The 23,592-nt window shown below is 39.1% G+C and overlaps 1 protein-coding gene across 2 annotated transcripts in view; it reads right to left on the bottom strand.

The window, feature by feature from the left end:
- USP24 (ubiquitin specific peptidase 24) overlaps positions 1–23,592 on the bottom strand; it is a gene marked incomplete at its 5' end in the record, with an annotated part of 63,510 nt that overhangs the window by 24,350 nt on the left and 15,568 nt on the right. The window contains 32 exons of one of the 2 annotated variants that reach the window (XM_084265888.1): positions 155–314; positions 1,205–1,433; positions 1,585–1,680; positions 2,452–2,549; positions 4,806–4,961; positions 5,217–5,310; positions 5,455–5,540; positions 6,167–6,337; positions 6,416–6,514; positions 6,909–7,019; positions 7,182–7,248; positions 7,909–8,024; positions 8,216–8,269; positions 8,408–8,548; positions 9,448–9,524; positions 9,760–9,871; positions 10,376–10,507; positions 11,223–11,372; positions 11,987–12,094; positions 12,666–12,710; positions 13,865–14,026; positions 14,146–14,241; positions 14,716–14,823; positions 16,005–16,108; positions 16,470–16,584; positions 17,877–18,035; positions 18,794–18,868; positions 19,763–19,828; positions 21,351–21,416; positions 21,845–21,880; positions 22,742–22,864; positions 23,306–23,449. In XM_084265888.1, coding sequence (XP_084122014.1) covers positions 155–314; positions 1,205–1,433; positions 1,585–1,680; positions 2,452–2,549; positions 4,806–4,961; positions 5,217–5,310; positions 5,455–5,540; positions 6,167–6,337; positions 6,416–6,514; positions 6,909–7,019; positions 7,182–7,248; positions 7,909–8,024; positions 8,216–8,269; positions 8,408–8,548; positions 9,448–9,524; positions 9,760–9,871; positions 10,376–10,507; positions 11,223–11,372; positions 11,987–12,094; positions 12,666–12,710; positions 13,865–14,026; positions 14,146–14,241; positions 14,716–14,823; positions 16,005–16,108; positions 16,470–16,584; positions 17,877–18,035; positions 18,794–18,868; positions 19,763–19,828; positions 21,351–21,416; positions 21,845–21,880; positions 22,742–22,864; positions 23,306–23,449 — 3,556 coding nt within the window. The remainder of the gene's footprint in view (positions 1–154; positions 315–1,204; positions 1,434–1,584; positions 1,681–2,451; positions 2,550–4,805; positions 4,962–5,216; positions 5,311–5,454; positions 5,541–6,166; positions 6,338–6,415; positions 6,515–6,908; positions 7,020–7,181; positions 7,249–7,908; positions 8,025–8,215; positions 8,270–8,407; positions 8,549–9,447; positions 9,525–9,759; positions 9,872–10,375; positions 10,508–11,222; positions 11,373–11,986; positions 12,095–12,665; positions 12,711–13,864; positions 14,027–14,145; positions 14,242–14,715; positions 14,824–16,004; positions 16,109–16,469; positions 16,585–17,876; positions 18,036–18,793; positions 18,869–19,762; positions 19,829–21,350; positions 21,417–21,844; positions 21,881–22,741; positions 22,865–23,305; positions 23,450–23,592) is intronic. The other variant, XM_084265889.1, reaches the window with a different exon arrangement.

Genomic DNA, 23,592 nt, shown 5'->3' with positions numbered 1-23,592 from the left:
TGCAATTCAGTCACAGAATATCCTGAGGTGGAAGGGCCCCATGAGGACCACTGAATCCAAGTCCAACAAATTCAGCTTCAAGCTTTGCAAGAGTTAAATTAAGAACAGATCAGATGCTTCCCTTAGATTGGTGTAGACACACAGTTAAGACTACCTGAGCTGCTAAGTCTGTTTCGAATCCCAGCAGGAAATAAAGTGTTACTCTCTTTTATTGGCTGACTGCTTCCCACGAGGTCCAGTCGTCCTGCAGCAGCAGCCCAAGAGAGCCGCATGAAGCAAGCCACCGTGGAAGTGAAATCGTTCACCTCCATAGTCTGAAGGAACAAGAAACAGCAGTTACTTCTGTGATGTTTAACACACTTTGTTAATCATAGGGGTAAAGGGAATGTATTGTCTGAATCATATTGAACTGACATTTGGATTTGTTTTCCTCTCTCTTCTCTAAGCAGGCTCAAGGATACAAGAGTCATTTTGTTCCCAAGGAGAGATTAGTATTCATTTCTTAATGGGAAGTAGTTTGTTTTTAAATTCTCTACTAGGGCAGACTCCCCTTTCACCTATCTGGAGACAGGCATGCTGATTTCAATCGTATCAATCCATTTGGGAAGCACTGCCCAAGAACCTAACACAGCATATCTGCTACGTTAACTTAATTCAACTGGACTCAGCTTTCAAACAGGTTGAGTTCTTGTCAGGTTAGATTGTTGTAGCAAATAGCTAGTCTCAGATTAATTACACTGACATGACTAGAAAGCAAAAAAATTGCATTTTCTTAAAGTATTGAAAATTAAGAGTTTCCTTTCTCCCCAAGGTACCATCAAGCGAGTTGAATTTTTAATGAGGTATTGGACAGAAAAAACTTGCCCATAATTCTCAAAGATGATGAAGTCAAGTAGGAGCCTTCTCCTTTCTACATGTTAGAATTAATTGTGACTGCAAATACATCATCAGTAAGATTTCTGAGTAGATCTATTTCTGGTAAGCACTTTGGGATACTGCTTCCCTTTCTACTGCCAAAATAGCAGTAGAACTTAAAATTCAGATCAAGACTGGGAAGAGAAACTGATGGACTGGATTTTTGGAGATTTTTAAATGAAGCCTGGGCAAGAACCTGTATAAAAGGCAGACTTTAAAGCAAAAATCCAGGCGTAAAAAGCTGTCACTGGATGCCACTATCACTGTAAATCATCAAACACTTCCTTACTTGTATGGCAACTCTTGCTGCTGGTATGATTTCTTCTACCCTAATGGAGGATCTGTCAGACACAGAGAGCTGTCGGTAGGATGATTTCTCAGGTGTTCCACAAATGGACATCTGCCTACTTGCTTGTCGGCTGACGTTACGGAACGGGCGTGAGGACAATGCTTCTACCCCATCTTTAATGAAATCTTCATCCAGTAAAGTAGGCATTGTCTGGCCAACAAGCAAGAACCTACATTTACAGAGAAAAACAACCACCAGGCTTATTATTGAATATTCACAAGTAAATGAAGCAGAACTCATTAGCAATTAATCTTAAATATCATAAGCCACACTAAAAGCCAAGAAAGCAGCACTTTCTCTAGAGAAAGGCAATTACTTACCTTGCAAGTTGCAGGCAGATGGAATAGACTCCCTGTCTTGTTTCATAGTCTACTTCTGATGGGATGGAATCTCTCTGCATCACATTCACCACCAAACTTAAAAACAAATCAATAAGAGAGCTTCCATTTAAAAGTGTTTTACATTAGGAGAGAGCTGCAATGAATTTATGTCTATCATTCTATCCTCCTATTGAGTCAGCTGAGTGCAGGTTAAAACTGCCAAACTGGTGTCTCTAGAGACTAACATTCCCCCAGCTTCTCCTTCCACATTTACAGGTGGAAGATTTTTGTTCCCAGTGGACAATGCTCTAGGATCTATGGGGCAGGGGAGGCAGACAGGATTATTAAAGCAACATGTATTTGATAAATCTGACATAAGCAGTATTGCCAGGTCTTCTAAATCACTCACACTGTACCTCAACTCTTATCATAAGAGTCTGAATTTTAGGGAGTGTAAAATTTCATTTGGTTTCCACTGCACCATCTATGTGTTGACTGCTTAAAGTGTCTGCTGGCATCTAAGCAGGACATAGTGCAATGTATACACTTGAAAGTTTGAGCTGAAACACACAAATACTAACTATCCAAACATGAGCCATCTTAGTAAAAAGTTATACTTCATGAGCTTATCTGTGTCTCACTGGATTTTGCCGTTTAACATGTACTCTGTTACATCACTCTGGTAGTCACAGTAGCTTTTAGACACTGGGTAATGAAAACACAGCTTTGGGTGGACTTTCCCCCCCCCCCCTCTGAAAAAGAAGCTGAGAGGTGTATTTGTGTGACACAGCGTGGAGAACCATACAACAGGCAGAAAGGCTAACTACATGAAGTGTTATAAGTTGAGTCAGGATTTCAAAATCTCACCTCAAGCCTCCCGCTCTGAGGAAGTTTTCACAGAAAGACTTGGCACAGTTTCTTGCCATTTCATCATCTGCAGTTGGCATCAGCTTGGAGCTCAGTACCTATAATAAATGAATAAATAAGCACACATACACTTCCCACCTTTATTTATCTACTGAAGGTTAAAAGTACAACAGAAAAAAAAAACCACTACAAATGAAGTAATTAATACAACTATGTGAAACTAGTCAGCAAAGAGAAATCACATTAAAAATATGCAGGACAACTATAGCTATTACAGGTACTTATTCTCCAAAGTGCATTTTTTTTCTCATTGCAGTTGTTAAGGGAAAGGATAAAGTACATATTCTAGTACATGAAATGTTGTCTTCAGGCTCGGTGCTCCTGAAGAGCCTAAATCCTCCTATCTAGATTTTCAGTTGACAGTATCCCATAAAACACCCTACAGACAGCTTATCAGTTCATGCCTTCTGAAACAGAACCATACTGCTATTCTTGGAGTTTTTTGTAAAAGGTGGCCCAGGTGATTCTATAGGCCTTGTGACCACCACCACTGGATCACCCTTCATTAAAGTTCACAGAACACAATTATGCTCAGAACCATGGCCATATGCAAGTCTGTGGTCTCTGTGGGTCAGATCTAATGTACATTTATACAACCCATGTCACTTCATTTTACATAGGGGAAAAAAATAAAACAACACCCAAACAAAACCCAGCTCCTCCTTAAATCCCAGAAAGCTGCCAGAAGTGATTTTCTTTCTTGGAAAGTGTCTTTGGCACGTACAGCTAATGCTGCTGCATGAGGGAAAACAAAAGACATCCTTGCCAGGTTCACAGGTCAGAAGAATGGTTTATGGAGTTCCAGGCATGAAATCTTATCACAACACTGCAGGACATAACCCCAAACATCTGTAACATCTAATTTTCATCTCTTTCATATGCTCTGCAAATTTCCTGTGCAATTTTTATTTCAGAAAGCAGTTCAGACTGGTTCCCATATTTTCAGTTTATCACTGATTCAGGGATAAAAGAGCATATCATCCTTTTCCTGACAGAAATCATCTTCTGTTTGGCTTGACTGGACATGAGGAACAAGTCCACTCATATAATCTAGACATCTAATCCAATTTGCTACTTCTCATCCCTTGCCAGAAAAGCAGGCGATTTATTACTTGCTTTTATTATTTTCTCTGGCACAGAAGCAGCAGATAACTGTCTTGTCACCTGCCAGTTCAACAAGATACCCTTGCTGTGATATGCTAAACCATTTGCTTTCCGTTGTACAACTTGTCACTGTATTTCAAAGACATCAAATCTCTTTCATTCCAGCTGTAGAGAAAGAGGGGAAATCCTAACGCTGCCGTGTGATGACAGCGTAGAAAGATGAAGAGCTCACATTAGACTGCAGAAACTCAAAGGAAACCAACTACAAGAAGATTCCTTCAGTAAGTTTGGCTTATGAGGGGAATGAAAGGGAATAACTTTGTCCACTGTTTTTGAAGCTGCTGGCAACCAGTCCTCCAACTTCAAGTTGTAATGAGTCTTCATAAACAACAGGACCTGGGAGGAGGACTAAAACTGTCCAGCTTCCTGAAGCATACAGATTACAGTGTCCCAACAAGCACACCAACTGAACTCTCATACACCCCTGAAAATCCATGCACTGAACACCTGGAAAAAACTTTACAGGGTCCAAACTAGTGTTTTAAAGAACTTGGACGAATATTTAGAGTAAAAAAACATGTATGTTTTCCACTCACTTTGCCTGCCCAGCCAAAACAGACCAGAACTTTTTGGGTAAAAGCCCTGCACATCTGGATAGGGAAAATTCCTCACAGTTGAATGCCTCTCAAAAATGTTCCTCCTTGCCTCTACAGACTTATACAGGAGGTGAGTTAGCATTCTTTTTCTTTCAGATTGAATTAAGCAAACCCAGACAAACTGAACAGCTCCAATTAATTTTTAAAAGAAGCAACTATTTTTATTTTTTAAATCTATTATGTGTACACTGAACCCCACACATTCAGACTTCGTGGAGATTCAAACAGGAATTTCACCTAAACAAGTAAGGACTTTGATGTGTCTCTGCTCCTCTACAGTTACTTCAGAGTACTCCTTCCACCTTGCAAATCACAAAAAGAGAGGTCTGCCTACACAGTAAAGTCTTTAAAGGGGAACTTTTTACCCCTTTCATTCTGTGTAGAATTTAATCACATACAGAAAAGCAGACTGTGACACAACATTCGCATTCTGCGTAATGACCCTGTCACTGTGGACTCTCACCCAAGAAACTTGGAAATACTTAAACCTTACAGGTCAGAAACACAAGTAGAAAGAAATAATTGTTTTCTTACCTCTAAGTTGTAGAGCACTCTGAAGGTGGACATGCCTGGAGCAAAAGATCTGAAAAGACTTTCTAGTATTGAACTAGCACTGGGCTGATGTTGGTGTTTTGAAGACAAGGAGGGTGATTTTGAAGACTGCGAAGTTGATTCTGATAGAAGGGTTTTCTAGAAGGAATAAGCCACAAAAGAAATATATTTGAGACTACAGCATTTTGTTCTAATCAGAAATACATTTATAATCCCTGTAATAACCTCCTGGCTCCATCTGATTTGGAATAAATCAATAATCCTTAACATGACCAATATTTTACAGCCGTTTCAAACCCTTCACCGATTATAATCTGTCAGGGAATTTGAGAAACCTGGCAGTAAAATCTTTTTTGTTAAACTCACCAAGACTAGCTATTGTTTAATCCATACCTTTCTTCCCAGAGAATCAAGCTGATCAAGAGCCTCCTGAATAGCTGGGTCAGTGGGAATCAAGAGCAGAAGTTTCCTCACTCGCAGTGTTATCCTGCAAAGTTACCGCAAGTTACTTGTGCACCAGAGGGCTCAGCCACGCTGCAGCCTGGTAGATGCCTACACACTGTGGAGTAGCTACTCAAACTTTGCAGTACAAGCATTTCTTCAATATTTAACAACCATTTAGTTTGCTTACCTTGGCTCCTCTAGATTGGCAAGCTGGTAAAGCATATCAAACACATTACACACGAGAGCCATGACTACTCCAGGGAGGGATTTCTCCTGAGATTTAAGCAGAAATACAAAAGCCTTTTTATTCCCTCTCTGTTGCAAGTAATTTAAGATCATTCTTCACTAAAGCAACAGACCCAGATGCCAACCTGAACAGTAGAAGCCCTTGCTACTTTCTAGACTGAGACAACATCTGAATTTTTACATTACCCCATTTCCCTTTTAACAATCATTTTTTGAAGTCAACCTCAAATGTCAGGGTTGACATACCAATCTCTGGCTGATGCATGTTTATTTTCATACCACAGCTTTATTAATAGTAGAAATATATATGTATATATGTCAGGGGGAGAGATTTCCTATCTCAAAATTTAATCATATGGGTCTTGTTTGTTTAAAAGACCCTGTAAAGTTTAACAAACACCAAGCAGGCTACAGTAGGTGACAGAATACAGATTATGAAGTCCAGTCTGCATGCATATGGCAATCATATACTTGTATGTTTTGCTTCAATTGCAGTTTGAAAACAAAACCAAACTATGACAGACTGGACACTCAAACTGATGTCAACCGCTTCCATCTCACCTTACTGCACCTCTTCCACCCCAGCTGTGTTGTCCCCAGCTACCCACATCCTAGAAAAATCTGAGGGAAGGTTTCAGGCTAGTACACTGTACCTGCTCCATTGCATAGGATGAACTAAATACACTGCTGCTGTTGCTGGAACTGGTTGAGGAGTCTGCAGAGCTCCCTGATGGAGTCCCACTTCCTGATGTTTTTACTGTAAGGACTTGTTCATCAGAGAAGCCCAGTTGGTGAAGTAGTTTCTGATCTTTGTTTACAGTTAGCTGCAAGAAAATATCATTTAGTTCTGGAAAAGAGACTCAAATCTCATAAAGAATGAGGATTCTTCAGAGGTGACATACCAAGCTGTCATTGGCAAATATCTGTATATTATCCACAGGTGAATTCAACATCTTTGCTATCTTCCACCTGACGCTCCCTACGGTTTCATTGCTATGAGCCTGTAAAATTAAACAGCACTGGGTCAGTGAATCTGCTCAAGCAGAACATTCCAGGAGGAAAAAAAAAAGGTAGGTAAAATCTCCCATTAACATCTTCCCACTCCTCTGTATAGGGCAGTAAGGGTATTGTCTACAAAAGAAACTGGCCAGGGAAGAAAGCAGAAGCAATGACAGTAAGCAAACTATGTCCTTTTCCCACCCCAGAGATCAAAATACCTTTCCATTCCATTCCTTCCATTACAGTAGCTTTACACACACTTTTAACATTTTCAAATAGTTTCTAAGTTAACTGGCATCCTTAAAACTACCTTAATCTGGTCCAGGCATCAACCCCCCCCCGCCATGAGCAGCTAGGTGATCAATCCTGCATGACACACAACCTGTGCACACATACCTCTATGGTGAAGGTATCTTTGGTAGACTCGTATGTAACATTAAGTGTTAAGAGATGTCCATGGAAAGAGGCACCGTGAGGTAGAATAGTTCGGGGAACAGAGTAAAGGTCCTATGGGAAGAGATGACAGTAAATGCCAAACAAAACCCAGAGATGATTCTGTGATGATATGTAAGTTGCACAGGCTTTAATAGCTTTAAATACAAACTCTTAATTTTTAATAATACTGTAAGTTGTGTTCTGAGCCTTGCCCTGTAAGAAATGACATCTTACCTCTATTGTTATCACATAACGCTCTGCCAACAGCAGCAGTCTCTCAATTATTACAAGCTTAGTTGACCTAGAGATAAACATTGAAAACAAGAGTAACTTGTCTCTGAGATTAATTTTCAATGCCTACAGGCACCTAGCATAAATTAGCTGTTTTCAAATGTAACTCCTTAAACTTAAAGAGTTAATTCAGTTGAAATTAACTAGGAAAACAGGCCAAGACACTCATATTGTACTGCTTCAGAAGTAGCCAGCTTTAGAAGAAGCTTCATGTTCCAAAAGGTCCCACCCTGCACTCATATGTTTAAAGCAACGCACATTAAGGCATGTGTTAGAAAAGCCAGAGGATGGAAAAAACCCATCCTTTTCTCTCCCAGTTAAAAGCCCCCAAAATTAAACCCTGCTGCCCCAGAAATATTACATGAGTAAGAGGCTGGTAATAACCTGTAGGGGGTTTTTGTGGGGTTTTTTATTGGTTGTGGGTTTTTTGGAGGTTGGACACAGGGGTGTTGGGGGGTTTCTGGTGGTGTTTTTTTTAAACACAGGGTTTTTTTTTTCCCCCCCAAGTCTCTTTGGAACTCAAATTGCATTGTAATTGAAATATTTGATTGAGAAACCACCAAAATATACAGCCACCAATATTAGGAATTTTAATTAGCACTCAATCACGTGGGAAGCAGCTGGGAACAAACGGCTACTGTCACATTTACTCTTTTAAAAGCAGGCCTACCTGTAAGGAGATTGAACTGATGTTGCTACTGTGGGCATAGCAGTTGCTGTAAGCATTTTTGTAGCTCTTGTAACAGCGTGTGTTAACGTTGGACCACCAAGTGCAGAGCTGGCTGCCTAGAATCCAAAGCAGAGTATAAGCGCTGGCTCACATGACAATTATTTACATCCTGGACAGCTAAGAGGACAAGAAATATTTGTAGATAGACTTTTTTTTCTTTAAATTGAATTACTGTTGTCAATTACTCCAATTTTAAGATACAAGACTGAAAAAGAATGTAGGTACAAGAATAAAACCCATCCTTTACCTCTAATCGTGTGTAGCAATCAGCAATGAATTTCTTGTGCAGCGATACCGAATCCTAAAGATCAAGTGTACAAATTAATTAGACCTTGAACCAAAATCATGAGAATTACTCATAAAATGACAGAATCTGACAGATCTGCAGAGTATCAAGGCTCTGTGAATGTCAAAGCTCTGTCATGAAAAACATGCCCACCTTTTTCAATCTAGGGGTTAGATTAATATAGCTGTAATTTATTATCAATTGAATAGCTTCATTGGCAATTTCTTCATCAGGTGACTCCATTGCAATCTTCCAAATGAAATCCATTCCTATTAATTCCAGTTTTTCTACACTCTACACAAGAAAGAACAATCAGTAAAACATGACTGGATTTCTTATACAACAGTGAACTGAACCAGAGGAATAAAACAGTCTTCCATCTGCTGGAAAAACATCTTTTGACTGAATCTTAAAAATTGTCTTGCCCAACATGCTGCCAAGCTTTGGCATAGAACAAAGTGAAATCAATCACTGGATTTGTGCATTTATACTTGGGGGAAAAAAAAAACAACCCCAACTGTTTACAGGTAGATAAGCAAGTTCCAAAGAACACCTCAGTCAAGCCAAGTGACAAAATTAAAAACTTCAAAAGCAGTGAGAAATTTAATTGGGAATGGAATTTGTTTCACAAAGGTCAACATGGTAGCAAACCACATAATAAACCATCACAAAACTTACTATGATACTTGGCATAACATAATGCATTTGAAGTAAGTTAACTTTCTGTGATAAAGATCTAAAATGCCTCTGGAGAGCTATTTAACATAAATCCATTAATTATCAAAAACATTGAAGGATCAGAGTTAAAAGGTTGGAATTTGAATATGATAAGCCTAAATCTTTTGTAAAGAAGAAAAACAAAAACAGCAAAAGAAATTAGTATTTCCTTGCTAGGGAGAAGTGAAAAAAAGCAGCCCACCAGAATTCACTGTTACTAATAAAGCAGCAGTCCACTCATTCCTTCTGCAGAGTTTTAGGAGATGCATATCAGCTTCCAGCTACCAATTTAGGAATTCTAACTGTCATAATCCTGGAGTTGTAGCTTCAGAATTTAACAATGTTAATGCCAGAAGGACAATCTGCACGTTCCTACAAACATGACTATGCCAAACAGCCACCACAGAGTCCTTGTCTCCTCCTATCCCCAAGATGCCACCAGTAGTACAGAAGAACAAATGTGCCAGAACTCTCACCAACTGGGTTCCTTGTCTCTTCAGCCGATGGTCACACAGGTTCACGTTTTCAAAGAAAGTTTTAAATAAACTAAAACCTGAAAGTGAAAAAAGGCACAGGCTTTTCATTCAGGTCAGGGTAAGTTTCTATGCTTTTTTTTTTAAAAAAAAAATCAAATACAGAGATGACCTTTTCCCTCTATATTAAAATTATAGAAAAAAACCCTTTATTATATTAATTTACATAACTATTTTGATATTTAATTTGAAGGCTTAGAAAGCAAATTTCTGGTATATATTTAAAAAAAAAGTCAACCATAACCATTTTCTTACCATTCATAGTAATTTCATATGACTCCAGTTTAAGAATTTTCTCTTTGAAGAGCTGTTGCTGTACATCGCTCTCCAGATCATGCTGTCCTTTTGTGAACCACTCAAAGCACATCTGGGAATGAAAGGCAGGTGTATTTTTACCCCATTGTCATGGCAAATCATTTTAGTTTCACACAGGACTGGCAAACTACATCAGATATTACAGTAACTCATCTTACAGAAGGTTTGTCTACAGTAAGATCAAAGTCTCAACTCCCAGTAACTTCATGAAGTATATAGGCTGCATTAGGATACCTTGTCTTCATCGTTAACTTCCACCCAAATAATGCTAAATGTCTCTTAGGACCCTGCAAACTTGCATGTTGCCCTTTTCAAACCAGCATCCATAAACCTGCAAATAACCCCCCATCCAACATTCATCCCCCAGTCAAACTTCATGTTAAAGGAGCATCCTAGTCCCAAGTGAACATGTTTAGCTTACACAGAGCATATAAACACATTATTACTTTGTGTTTGCTGCTTATGTTTCACATGTCTCAACAAATACACCTGCTATTTGTGATCCATTAAGATTCGCTCTGCAACCACAGACACCAACTTTTCAAGTTCTTCTTACCTCTCGATCTAATTCACAGACATCCTGGCCAGTCACAAGGCATTCCCAGATCTCCCTGGCACGATTCCAGCCCAAATAGAGGGTGGCTTCTTGCAGAAAAAATGCCAAAAATTTTAGATGTGCCTCCAAATACTGAGGAAAAGAAACAAAAACTCAAGCTTAAGACTTTTATTTCTGAAACAAGAACTCTGAACATTCCTTTTATTTTTTGCAAATGTAGTTGTCAGATAACAATACACACTGCAAAGCCTGGAAAACAAGTTGTTTCTGCAGTGAGATTTATTTAGATTTTTACAGAGATTTTTAACATTACTTCTTGGATTTCTTAGTAACTATAATACTAATATCAGGAAAGTAGTAAGTCATGACTAGTAGGGAAAGAAGTTATCATCGAGACCTTAACAATGAATTTTACAAGCTAGCTGTGAGACTTCTGTGTCCTAACTAGTGAATCTGTTTCAGGTTTCATGACCTTCACATCAAATTCAGAGGTACTGGCTCTACAAGAGTAGCTGAATTCAAACTGGTGAAAAAGCTGGAAGCTGCACAAGCTGGAAGACAGGAGGTCCTGGCATAAGGACATCCAGTTCTTGACCAGTTAAAGACTTTGCTAGGAACCTTGTAGATTGTGATGTTTGCCCACCCTTGCTCTATAATATAACACAAGGCCAGAACAAGCCCTGATAGATAAGTGTTAGAACTATAAATAAAACCCAGTGTTATTATGCCCCAGAGAGGAGATATATACTAGTGAATTCCAAAACTGCACCATTATGCAAGTTGGTCAGTGAGACACTGCATCATGTTTTCAAAAACCTAAGGTAGGAAGAAAGTCAAGGTTGGGTACCTCCCGGTAAGTGTATCGGCCATCCACTAGTGTTGCTCCAACAAGCCCTCCTGGACCTGCCACAGATGCAGCCAAACGATGGCATGATATTAGGCTTCCTGTCACCAACTTCACTATTTCAAAGTTTTTCTTTAAATCTTGAATAATGCTCTTGGGGAAAAAAGGAAAAGAAAGGTTTTTTTAAGAAAATACATAAACAGGTATAAGCACACAGCACTATGCTCTTGTACAGACACGTGTCTCTTACTGGAAGGAGGAGTTCTCCCCTCATCAGATACATCCCTTCCAAGCATCCTAAGCCCCTTACTGTTTTCAGCATGTGCTGAAACACACGGGTAGCAGATTGCAAAGAGTCTCCTGTATCTCCACTCAGCTACTGTGTAACACATACCAGACTCGCTGGTATTTTAATCTGTTTTCCAAGAGTCTATGTCAATTCAATTACAAAGCAGCTGGTGTAAACATTACCCACCCTTCATTCCTTAACACATACACGCCTGTTAATTATTCTACAAAAAGCTGAGAATAAAATAAATTGCTCCTGACACAGCAAACAGATTTATACTGCACACACAGACAGCACGCAACACAGCAGCTCTACTTGAACAGCTGTTAAGGCTACACCATTAAACCACACTTGGCAAAGTGGTTTTCCAGTTTGGTTCCTCCCCTTCTGAATTCAAATCTCCATGTTCTACATAAGCAGAGCTGCACAGACACAGCAAGGGCTTAAAAAAACCAATGATCTCAGCATATATTCTTACCTTATCTTGCTTTTGGTAAGTCTGCTTAATGAACGAGCGTGTGATTTCATGGAGCTGACGTAACGCTGGCACCACCCACACAAACTGGGGATTATTGTGCTGGGATGACTGGTAGCAAGAAAGGTAAAAACAATTACACATGTGTACATGCTCAACAGCAGATTAACTTTCCTCTTAAGAGTCCTAGAAGCCTGACTATTTCTATTAATGCTGCTGTTTCAAAACAACAGCTACTAACTGAAGGCTTCAGTGACTTGTTCCTGGTCCCTTTCTGAACACACTCAAGCTGCCCTTCACTTTGTACAAGAAGCCCTTTGACACACACAGGCCATTGAGCTATCCTGATTATGAAGCCCAAAGTACCACCTCCTTGCTAGAGAACATGCAAATTAAGTGGACAAAAAGAATTCAGTTGCACCAGGGAGAAATGATAACCACCACCTTCTTCAATTATGGGAGATGAAGCAAGCCTGTTAGGGCATAAAAGGGCAAATCCAGTCAAACAGCATTGCTCACTGCTAAAGCAAGAGTAGTGGAAGAAAGAACCTGAGGTGATACTGTGGGTTAAGAGGTGAGAAAAGATTTCTGATTGGTGCTGCAAGGAGCCCTCTGATAGGAAGCAAAAAGGATACTTAAGCTGCATTTTGGAAAGAGATCCTACAAAGAATAACCCTCCTACCTCCTTGTTAGAACTGCTCATCACTTTTCTGGGAGGCTTCATTTTCTGTAAAGTTTGACCACACAAACCAGTACTGAGGTTGCTTGTTCAGAGAAGTGATGTCTGGTTTAAATACTGACAACAACCAATGCCACCTACACAGAGATTAAAGTAACCTGCCCGTGACAGAGAGCTTGCTACTGTGGACTCCCTTGTGTATCTGAGAATGCTGCCTTAACATTACATCCCCTCCCAGTTTGTCTTCATTTCCCCTAACAAAGGGAAATAAGAAAATTACATATTTTTAAACATCTGCTGTATGGTGACCCCAATCAGCTTTCCTTTTGTGTTACCCACTGCAGCACCTCTGTTAAGGCCCTTGCCAGAACGTAATTAAAAAGAATACAAGACCAGGAGAGGACAAGAGAAAATCCAAAAGAAAAAGACTGCAAGTTTTACAGAGATTCAGAATCAGAAACTCACACACAAAATAGTGTCATCAATATAAAGAAGCAACACACTATCCGTCCTAAGCAACTAAACCCCTCTACAGATGCTACAATACAAACTTTAATTTACCATGAAAACAGTACAAGGTCTTTCTTTATTTACAGGTATACTTCAGAACAGAAAGAAGACAACAGGAAAATATCTGCAGACCTCAAAAAACCCCTGCCTGCTAAGTGAACAGTGCAGGGTAGAGTATATGTAGTCTCTTAAGCCATGCACATCTCTGCTGCTGCCCAGAAACAGCACAGGCAGCTGTGGGAATGGTTTATATTAGATTAAAACAGTTTAAGTATTTTATTAAAATACAAGACTACTACAATTTAAATATCAATTTGCATTTTGAGCTTTAATGGCCATGCCAGAACACATGCTTAACTCAAAGAAAACTAATCTAGGCTTCAACATGAAAGGGACAGTTAAAATACTGACATACCTTTATAGTGGTTCCATTTGCAAATTCTAACCTTGGGCCCATCCTGGTAGTTTCCCATAAACTGATCACTCCTTGTGCTGAAATTTTGCTTAAAACAAAGGCAAGAGACTTACTATGAGTCTCATGGTCAACAAACTGGCTCACAAAAAGCCTACCCCTCTCGTGGACTCCCCAAGGTAAGAACTTACAGATGGGACACACAATTTGTGCATCTTGAAAGGGCAACAACAAAGCTAGTTAACATTTAATTTTGGAAAAGATAAAATAATAAACCAACCCTCTTAATATCCTCAATGCATTTGATGATATAGCTTCTTTTGATTGCCTCTTTCACTGCATAGGCATCACTGAGGATTGTCAGATGTTCCTCCAAGGCCTGCTGAATAAGACTACACGGTAGTGTTGGAAGATGAGCCAGCTCCCAAAGTACCTCCAGAACCTAGACAAAGCAGTGCAAGATTAGTCAGGACTTAAGTAGTAGAGACCAGCAACCTTATGTTCAATAAAGTGGGAAAAAAAAAACAAATAGAGAAGAGATTTTCTTTCACATTCACATGCCTTTCCAGTGGTTGTCTCCACCCTTGCTTCTCGACCAATGCGCCCTATCAGGCTCAGCAGCTTCTGTCGCACTCTATCACTCTCTGTCTCCCAGCTCTGTGTGGCAGAGAAACAACATTCATTACTACAGCAGGGAGCAAGACCTTGAGTCTGTTAACTCTCAAATGTATGCAAAATTACAATTTACAATTGTTTTACTGCAGGAAAATCAAACACAAACAAGTATGATTCCACCAGGTGTATTTCCTTTTGTTGCTGGGAGTTACAGTACTAATTCACCCCCAAATCTTTTGCAAATGTAAACTAGACTAAATCTAATCATAAAACTTCATTTCTGAAGTACTTCAGCACTGTCTGTATAATGTAACTAAAAATCTAAGTTGATTAGCAGTACCATTAGCAGATCAGGCTTTTGGGTTAACAAACAAAAAGTTTTATAGCAAGTTTTATATACGTTTTCATACATGAAATACAAACATATTCAAGGCATTTGCCCTCTGGTAGGTTGGATGCACAAGTATCTCTCATCAGTTCTCTTCCTAAGGAATGTAAATTCCTATGAAAACTTACTTTTTGGATTAGGACAAATAGATGATTGAGCTGATCAGAGCTAAACTTCACAGCAGCCGCAGCAATAATAGTATGGATGTTTTCAATCACAGTGGAGGATTGCCCTGACTGAAAAGAGGAAGGAAAACATGTGAAGGTAGGTTTTGATCCCAAATGAGACAGAGAAAAAGTCTTCATGTAAGCATTATCCTACTATTCATACTAACGAGAAAGAATAACAGCTTTTGACACGTTAGAAACACAAGGAAATAACTGTGTCTCCTCATTTCACTGGAGAGAGGTGTTTGGAAATAACTCTGAAGCAGGAAAGAAGAAATTAGTCTGCCATTATTGCAGCAGCCACAATGGCACATAGCACCAGAAAGCCTGGTGCCAGCAACACAAACCTCACCGTTTTTATTGCTTGGTTAAGTTCATGTGTGTGGTGCTCCATCCCTGACACAATTTAAGGCTTTGCTCAGAAGTGAGCAATGCAAAAATCTCCTCCCACACTGATGGGAGCACCATGGTAACAACTGCCAGAAGCAGGGAAGAAGCATTGCATTTTATTAAAGAGTAAAAGTGAAGGAGTTGGAATCATGCTTCAGCTCTCCTAAGCATGCAGGACTTGCTACCATGCCCCCACATGCTGTGGATCTGACAGCATCCAAAGAGTTTCAGACTAAACTTCAACATTTGGACAAAGAAAACCATTTCCTGCAGCAGAAGATTATGTTTCTGGTCAAAATTTCCATGTGTCATTTGCATTAAGCAGTGAAACCACCTTTCCTACTGAGTGATAAGTTGAATATACATAAAGTGAATGTGAAAAGACTACTTGTCAGTCAATTATATGTATGTACAGGAAGTTAATTAGGAATTCATACAGACTGAGCCCACTCTCTTTAAAGTCACACTGTGAGCTACAATCACATTTATACCTCCAGCCATGAAAATTAATATCCTCAGGCAAGGTCTTTGGTCTAGACAAACACTCTATCATCTATTTCAGGCTGACAACCTCCTATTCCAAGACAAATATTTTTGCAGCCCCTTAACACTTGTTGCAAAGAACTGAACTTCAACATAAGATTTAACAGCTGTGTTATGAGAAATTGCCAGAACACACGATTTCAAACAGTAAAGGAAGAAGCAGAAGAAAGCCTTTGCATTAACTATACTGCTACAAATCTCAACACCTCCACTATGCAATAAAGAGATGCCTGTATCATAAACCAAGAAATCCCAGTCCTAGAATGTCTGCTTTTTTAAGATGTTCTCAAAGTACAGGCCTAGTCTTGGTTTCTTACCTGAATTTTCCAAATTTTAGTGAGCTCATCTAAAGATAATTTACTGCCCAGCAGTTCAATAATTCCCTTTATACGATCACAGTATTGTGCTTGGTCTATATTACCTATGAAACAAAGGCAGGCAACTGAATTAATACATTCAAAACAGTATTAGATACATTAAATGCATAAGAATAAACAAGTTCTTTTGAAAGAAAGGAGGACAAAGTCACCTTCATTTGATATTTTTTTTTCTGCTATAAGTCTATTCAGAGAAAAAGAAAAGGCTCCTTTATTTTTATTTTGTTTTAATTCAGATACCTAATAGCAGTTCAAAGCTATAGGGTCTTGCTACTTGGGAAAAAAACCCAAAGCCTCCTCTCTCTCTGTTCTAGGAGCCAACAATATGTACTGAAAGGGACTGACAAAACTTTTCAGTTTCAGATGTTCAAAGAAAGTGCCAGAAGTCTTTGTGAAGGTACTTACCTTCTAGAGCAATCGACAGGACTGAATTTTCTACCAGCCAATTTAGTAACCTGTCTGTATCTATCGCATTCTTCACCGACTTGGACACGGTGCTGTCTTCTATTAATTTGGTTACCTACAAATTGAAATACATGAGATTCCAATAACGAGTCCCACATTACTGGTGTGCATGCACACCATGAAATCTAATCAAAAGGCTGACTGCAAAACTTAAACATGGAGCCTGAAGTATTTTGAGCACAGGTGTTTGGTTTGGGGTTTTTTTGGTTGGTTTTATGTTTATTTTGCAGGGCTTTACTTTGTTGTTGCAATTTTCTTCTTTGTTTGTTTTTCTAAATAAACTCTTTAAAAGCAAACTCTTAACCAGAACCGCCTCCTTGTCATCAGTCTCGGATGCAATAGATTCTCATTCCCAGTGTGATACAGAGAAGCTGGTGCCTGTGCTGACAGGTGTATTTCTACAGATATACCAGAAGTAGGTTATCTCAGGCTTCTGCTTGTTACACTCAAATCAGTGTCCTATTTTTATCCAATACAGAACCAATACAGGCTCCTTAGTATAAGGAGAAAAAGTACATTTCTGCTAAGGCCTTCAAAAGCCACGCTTCTATAACTTCATCAGGGATCCATGGCATTTCTGGATAACAACCAAACACCAAAGAGGTTTAGCATCTCAATTTCCTCATAGATAAAAAAGGAAAAAGTACAGAATAGGGACTCTAAGAGGCCTTACAACTCTGCATACTGAAAAAATACCTTTTTTGGGACACTTAAATTGTACAAGTTCTGTAGAGATGAATGAACAACTCTGTACTTACACTACAACTCATGAAAAATGAACTGGTTTATTCCACCTCAATGTAAGATTCTAGCACAAAGAGCCCTGGAACAAACTCCAGTTCCTAGGTGCTACTATAGGGTGCATGTACAACCATAATTAAAACCCAAAAATACAGTTTACACAGCGTAATGATCTCATGTAAATGGACTGAGACATCAATCAAGGATTAAGTTGCATTTTTCCCCCTTCCCCTTTTCTTTCCTTATTGAGAGCATCCTACAGGATATATCTTATTTCTCTCAGTAAAAACGGGTATCCTGTAGGATGCTCTGAATTATCAGGGTTCTCTCAGAGTGACTATTCAAGGAAGAGCACAGACCATTGCTTATAAATCAATCTGAAACCACAGTTCTTAGAAAAGCTTCAAGCTACATTTAATTGTTTTCTAATTGGGAAACCACGGTCTATTTGTGGTGGCTCCTATTACTACAACCCACTCCTGTCGTATTGTTTTAGTGTGTAGTACAAACTCAGCTTTTGTTAATGCAGGAAATACTGTACTCAATGACTCTGCAACAGCCCATCCCACTGATGCCCATGTACACACAGACAAAAAGCAAACCTACTTCTTTGAGGGAGTTCATTTTTGCACTGAAGTGAGGAGACTTCAACATGCGCAAGAGAATGTCCAGCCGTAAGTCATCTACTGCAGTTACCAGATCAGGTTGGAAGCGCATACACAGCAGTTTGATACCAGACAAGAGCTCAGGGATACTGACTAGTCTCTGTTTAAAAATAAATTAATTAATACATAAAAAGGACAAACAGAAGCATCGCTATGTTTGCCATCCTGTTTCAGACCCCAATGGTTCACGACAAGTAGGTTTAGTGCCCCAGTACAGCCCGTTTAACCCATGAAATGCAGAACCATGAACATCTGAAATTATTACTTGAACAGCAGAAATTCTAAGACAACAAAATTTTTGGTTGAAGCAGACACTCCTTCTACAGATCTGACACTAATTTGCTCCTCTGTAGTTACACAACCTATGGATGCTTTCCAGTCTACAATTACCAATTTAAGTCTAAGTAAAAAGTCAACACTCAAAAATTTAACAGAAGTGAATGCCAAATTCAGGGTAATACCAAAAGCAGTCACAAGTTACATGGGCATTTTACCAACAGTTACCAAATTCCCAGGAGCTAACAGCTGATGCACACAAGCTGTGAGAATTTAATAGACTGGAAGATAGTCAGCATCTTCATGTTGGTTCACGTCCCCTTCAGAGGGGACCAACAAAACCATATTTGATAGCAACAGTGGCAAATATTTTAAAGAGAGAGAGTCATGGCATCAGATACCTACTGAAAAGGGTATTGAATGGAACTGAGTAAGTGTATTTTGTTCTATGTCATTCAGTCAGAATTCAGAACAGGCTGTATTTTTGCCAATGAAAATAAAGCTGTTGTTCTAGTCTACATTGTCAGCATTTCCCAGACACACAGGAAGTTCTTCCTAAATATTTAATATATAAAACATTACCTTGTCTTTCAAGTCCTTCTCTTCTACATTCTGTACATATTTAATCATTTTATGAATGATTGGATCCAGCATGGGCTAAAGGAGGTGAGAAAAGGCATGACAATCATTTTACAGTTCCTGAAATCAATTACATTACTCAGAAGATCTGGCTGCAGCAAAGTGAAACAAGCAGCTGAAAGCTCACAATTAACTGAGACATAAAGCAACACCTACAACATAGATAAAACTATGTCCAGAAAGAAGCAATTACAGCAAGAAGCCATTTCAGACCACCATGATACAGGTTTAAAACAAAACAGATCTTTCAACACGCATCAGTTATTAGATGCATATGCCTCTCTGACTCACAGTGGCTTCTAAACTACCTCTGCTTCAAATAAAGACTTTCAGTCACTTATTAAATCGATTGTTTTCATTGGTGAGTGTAGGTGTGAAGCCTGGGGTATATTCACATGTGGAAATATATCATGGCAAATTTTTTTGCCCATACCACAACTTTTTTTTCCAGTGTAAACGCTCATATCCAGCCAGAAAGTGAAATTACCAAACAAAATCCATTCATCAGGCTGGAACTCTTTTCCCACATGCTTTACACTGATGAAGCTTACTAATGGTAGTGGCAAAGCTTCTCATTGCTGTAGATGTAGATAAGCCAGTACAGACACTGTGTTAAGAAAATGGATCTGATCACTGTCTGAGCCCTCTATCCATCGGCCTCAGGATGCTCAAAATTATTCTTGTGCTTTTTGCAAAAGGAGATTTGAAGGCTTGTGAATTAGTCACCAGTTTCACACCAAAAGAGTTGTAAACTAATTTTCAGTCCTCTGTTTTTTTTCAAATTCCTACAATAAAAAGAACAGGTTCTCATGTAGTTGTCTTTCTGACCCCACCCTGCCCAAGATGTACTTTAACACAGAGAGCTCCAACTACTACAGTCCCTATTTGCTGAAGGGAACAAAGACATCTTACCTGTACTACAGAAGAGTTAAGGTATTCTGCACAAACTCCAAATGGCTGAACTAATGCAGAGATTGCCTGAAAGAAATATAGCAAGTGTTTAGGTTCACATATAAGACATCCTTTCAGAGTAAGTGATCTACACCTTAAAATGCAAATGAAGGCAGGTTTTATTTATCTCCTACAATAATTTCCAATCATTTGCTACCATTGATTTTGGTGTGTGAATCCTTTAGAATACCACATGGTTCAGGAATGAGATTTACTCTCTGGCACACGTAACATCCCATGTTATGAACTTCTGCCTGAAATAAAAAAAATGCCTTCCCAGTTTTCACTAATCTTGGTCCTCTCAACATTCTGTTCAGTCTCCTCTGTCTAATCCGGTTTCAGGCACAGAATCAAGGGGATGGAAAGGGACACATCACATTTTGGTTGCTCTCTACAGAAATGAGGAGTCTGATACAAAACTGAAGGTTAAAGCCACATGGCAAACTTCTTCCCTAAAGCATTAAGTGGGAAAAAGTTTTTATAAATCTGTCATATACATGTCAACATCTCTTCAATGCACAATTTTATTCTTACTTACTTTATACCCAAACTATATTTGGGATAATACACCCAAACTATTGTATTATTTTATGATTTTTCAATTGACATCTATACATTTACTTTCTTGTTGATAAAGACTTTTGTTTGCCAATACATAATATCAAAATTGGTGTCTTCTCACTCTGGATCTACAATTGTGAAACTGAGCATGCACTGCAGCAATCAAAGACTTGAATTAAGTGATGTTGAACCAGACTTCCTTCCTAAGCAAGCAGTTATTAGTCATTAAACAAAGCCAAAGTTTTTATTGCAGTATCAGGATTTAAATCCAGTTTCCTTATTCTTCTGTCATGCTCATGTATCAGCCTATCTCTTTATAAAAAGTAGCAAATATCAATACCCCAAGAAAAAAAGAAGTGGAATTCTCTCCAAATGGCATTTCACTGAAAGCAGACTAATTTCATGCTGAGGGACAAGATTCTAAATAGCCCTTAGGCTCCTTGTTCTGCAAAGCTTGAAAGATTATGCAGTCTCCTGAATATAGGTTAGAAAACTAAACAAGTTAGGCTTTGTCACCAAAAATAGTTTAGAACTGTTGAACCAGTCAGTTTTCAGACACAAATCTTGAAAAGCTGTTTAGGATTAGACAGTATCTTCCTAAGGATTTTTCTTTTTTCCATAAACAATGATTTCTACAAGAAAGGACATTGGATTTGCAGCTGAATGTATGTACAGCTGAAATAAACAGAAGATGAGGGATGTATTTGTGAATTTACACTGAAACTAGACTGACTGATGTCTAACTGGCAGGCTGAACTTTAGCCAGAAATGTACACTAACCCTTCCTCTTTTCTGAGGCATCTCAAAGGCTTTTCACTCACAGATTCTTATGCACAACCTCATTTGACCTCCAGCCTGAAAGCACTTCTGTAGGGCTCTGTGGGAACGTTGCTCTGGTACCAAAGCAAAGGTAAGAGCACTGCCAAAAGGGTTCTACAGGAAGTGTGCACAGTAAAGGGAGAAGTCCCGTGACAGAAGATGAACTTACCCCAAGTTCAATATCTTCTGAATTGAGTTTGGACTGAATTGCTGAAAATCCACCCAACTCTGCAAACTGAAATAAAATAATCAGTATTATTTTAGCAACTGACAGTATTTTCTCTTTTAAATAAACTATTCTAGAAAAATCTCCATGGAGAGTTCCTGGGGTACCAACAAGTACCCTTTCCCATGAAACCTCCCATTCAACATAAAGCTTATGGTTTTGTGGGAATTCAGGGGCACACTGGGGAATGCAGTTATACCTAGTACCAGTTTAAACATCAAGCTGCTCAAGGGAGAAGGCAGAGACTCAACAAGATTTCTTTAGCAAGGCCCCTTCCCTACATATAGGGAGGATTAAATTATTAAACTATTGGGTTTTTGTGGTTGTCACAAAAGTAGAGAGTGGAAAAACAAGTCAGAAGGAGGGGGGAAGAAGTTATATCTGAAGCCCAAAGAATTCAAGGGACAAATAATTCTGCTTGGTTTACATTTACCTACCCTGTTTACCAGATCCACCAGCCACCCATGAGGTTCCTTGAACAATTAAAATATTAACAAATTAGTAGGTGCAACAATTAATGCTAAACATTTTTCTTCTAAAACAGAGATTAGGACAGACACATTCATCCTAATAACCCACACCCTAAATGCATGCTCCACCATTTCAAAGAAAACACCAATGTGTTTGCAACAGCTCCTTTACTAAGCACGTAGCTGGAGCTCTGGGAGGTTCTCATTAGCATCATCCTTATTTGGACTCTGCTTGACATCACTGACCATGTGCTGTGGCAACAGTACACACACTGTAGCTGCTGACTCACATGCAACTATATTTATAGCACATTAGCAGTGTGGAACATTACTAAAGAACCTTTCCCAAAGCAGCAGATGTAGAATTTTCCTACGCTAACTTGTGTCCTGAAGGAGAGATCAACACTGCTGAGACTCCTGTTTCAGACCCACCCATCTGGAAGGGCTGTGACAAGACACTGCAAACCTCAAAAACTGCCTCCCTGCCAGCACATTTGACTAGAAGATATTTTATCCTTGGCTTTCAGGAAAGCATGAATTCTCTGCTAGAACTGTTTGAGTTACTCCGGTCATCTCACACTCATCAGTCAAACAGATGTCAGTCCTTAGATACAACAGACTGGTGTGATGCTTTAGACATGAAAGTTCACCAGTTGCTAAATCCAGCCTCTAATAGAGAGATGGGACAATCTGAACGGACAAATAAATTTCTAGAGATCTTCAGTATATATTGGTCCATTTGCTGTAATTCTTGGTGACATATTTAAGCTTCCTTGTGTTATAAATACCTACTAATCTAACAAATCTTTTCTGAAACAAACACATCGACTCTAAGGACAGGTTTTAGGGCACAACCAGGCTCACCTTCTGAAAAGTGGATATGGGTGAGACAGCATGCATGTTCCCCTCCCCAAAGACGTCTGCCCAGTTCCTCTGGCACACCTTCATCCGATTCTTGAAATGATACTCATTGTCAGGGTTAAATGCCTGGAAAGAGAAGTCCATGACAATGAGCAGCACAGCTTGTGCCAGTCTCAAAACTCATCTTGATAATGTCTCTTTTAATTGGGCATTTTCCAGTAAAAAATGAAGTTTAACAGAAGAACCCTGATCCTGCCTCTCAGTTCCTGCTGTATAAAGCATTCTGACCCTTTCACTATAGACAATATCCAATGCCCATGCAAGCCAGCTGTCCAGAAAATGGGGGAGATGAAACCAAAGTACCAGTTTTAAAAAATAAAACAGTCAAGTGACAGCAGATGCCAATTTTTTCTTGAGAGATTGAAAAAAAAATAAATCTGCAGCAAGCAATGGCTGTAGGTCCCAAGACTATACACCACAACTTTAAACATAGTTAAAGAAAACAACAGCAAAAATATGAAATGGCAAAATCCCAAGTATTAGAATCCCCAACAAAGAGTCAGATACCATTGTGAGTACACCGAGCAGGCCCACGGGAATAGGATCTTGTTTCACTCTTTCTGCAACCAGGTCCACTAGCAGCATAAGCATGTTGTATATTCCTTCATGGATTTCAGTTCCCCACTTGTGAACGGCACTCGAGGTCAATAGCTTAAAAAAACAAAAACAAAGCAAACCAGAATATTTTAAAGTTTGAGAATAATCACAGAACAGAGAAAAATAATTAACTCTTGAAACTGTTTTCAGAGCAAACATTTCCTTAGAGCGTACTACAGACAGTCTGGTGTGTTTTT

The sequence above is a fragment of the Gallinula chloropus genome (assembly GCF_964237585.1).
Source record: "Gallinula chloropus genome assembly, chromosome: 6".
Classification (NCBI taxonomy): domain Eukaryota; kingdom Metazoa; phylum Chordata; class Aves; order Gruiformes; family Rallidae; genus Gallinula; species Gallinula chloropus.
The sequence above is the reverse complement of the archived record's forward strand: the minus strand, read 5'-3'. Positions and strand labels throughout refer to the sequence as shown.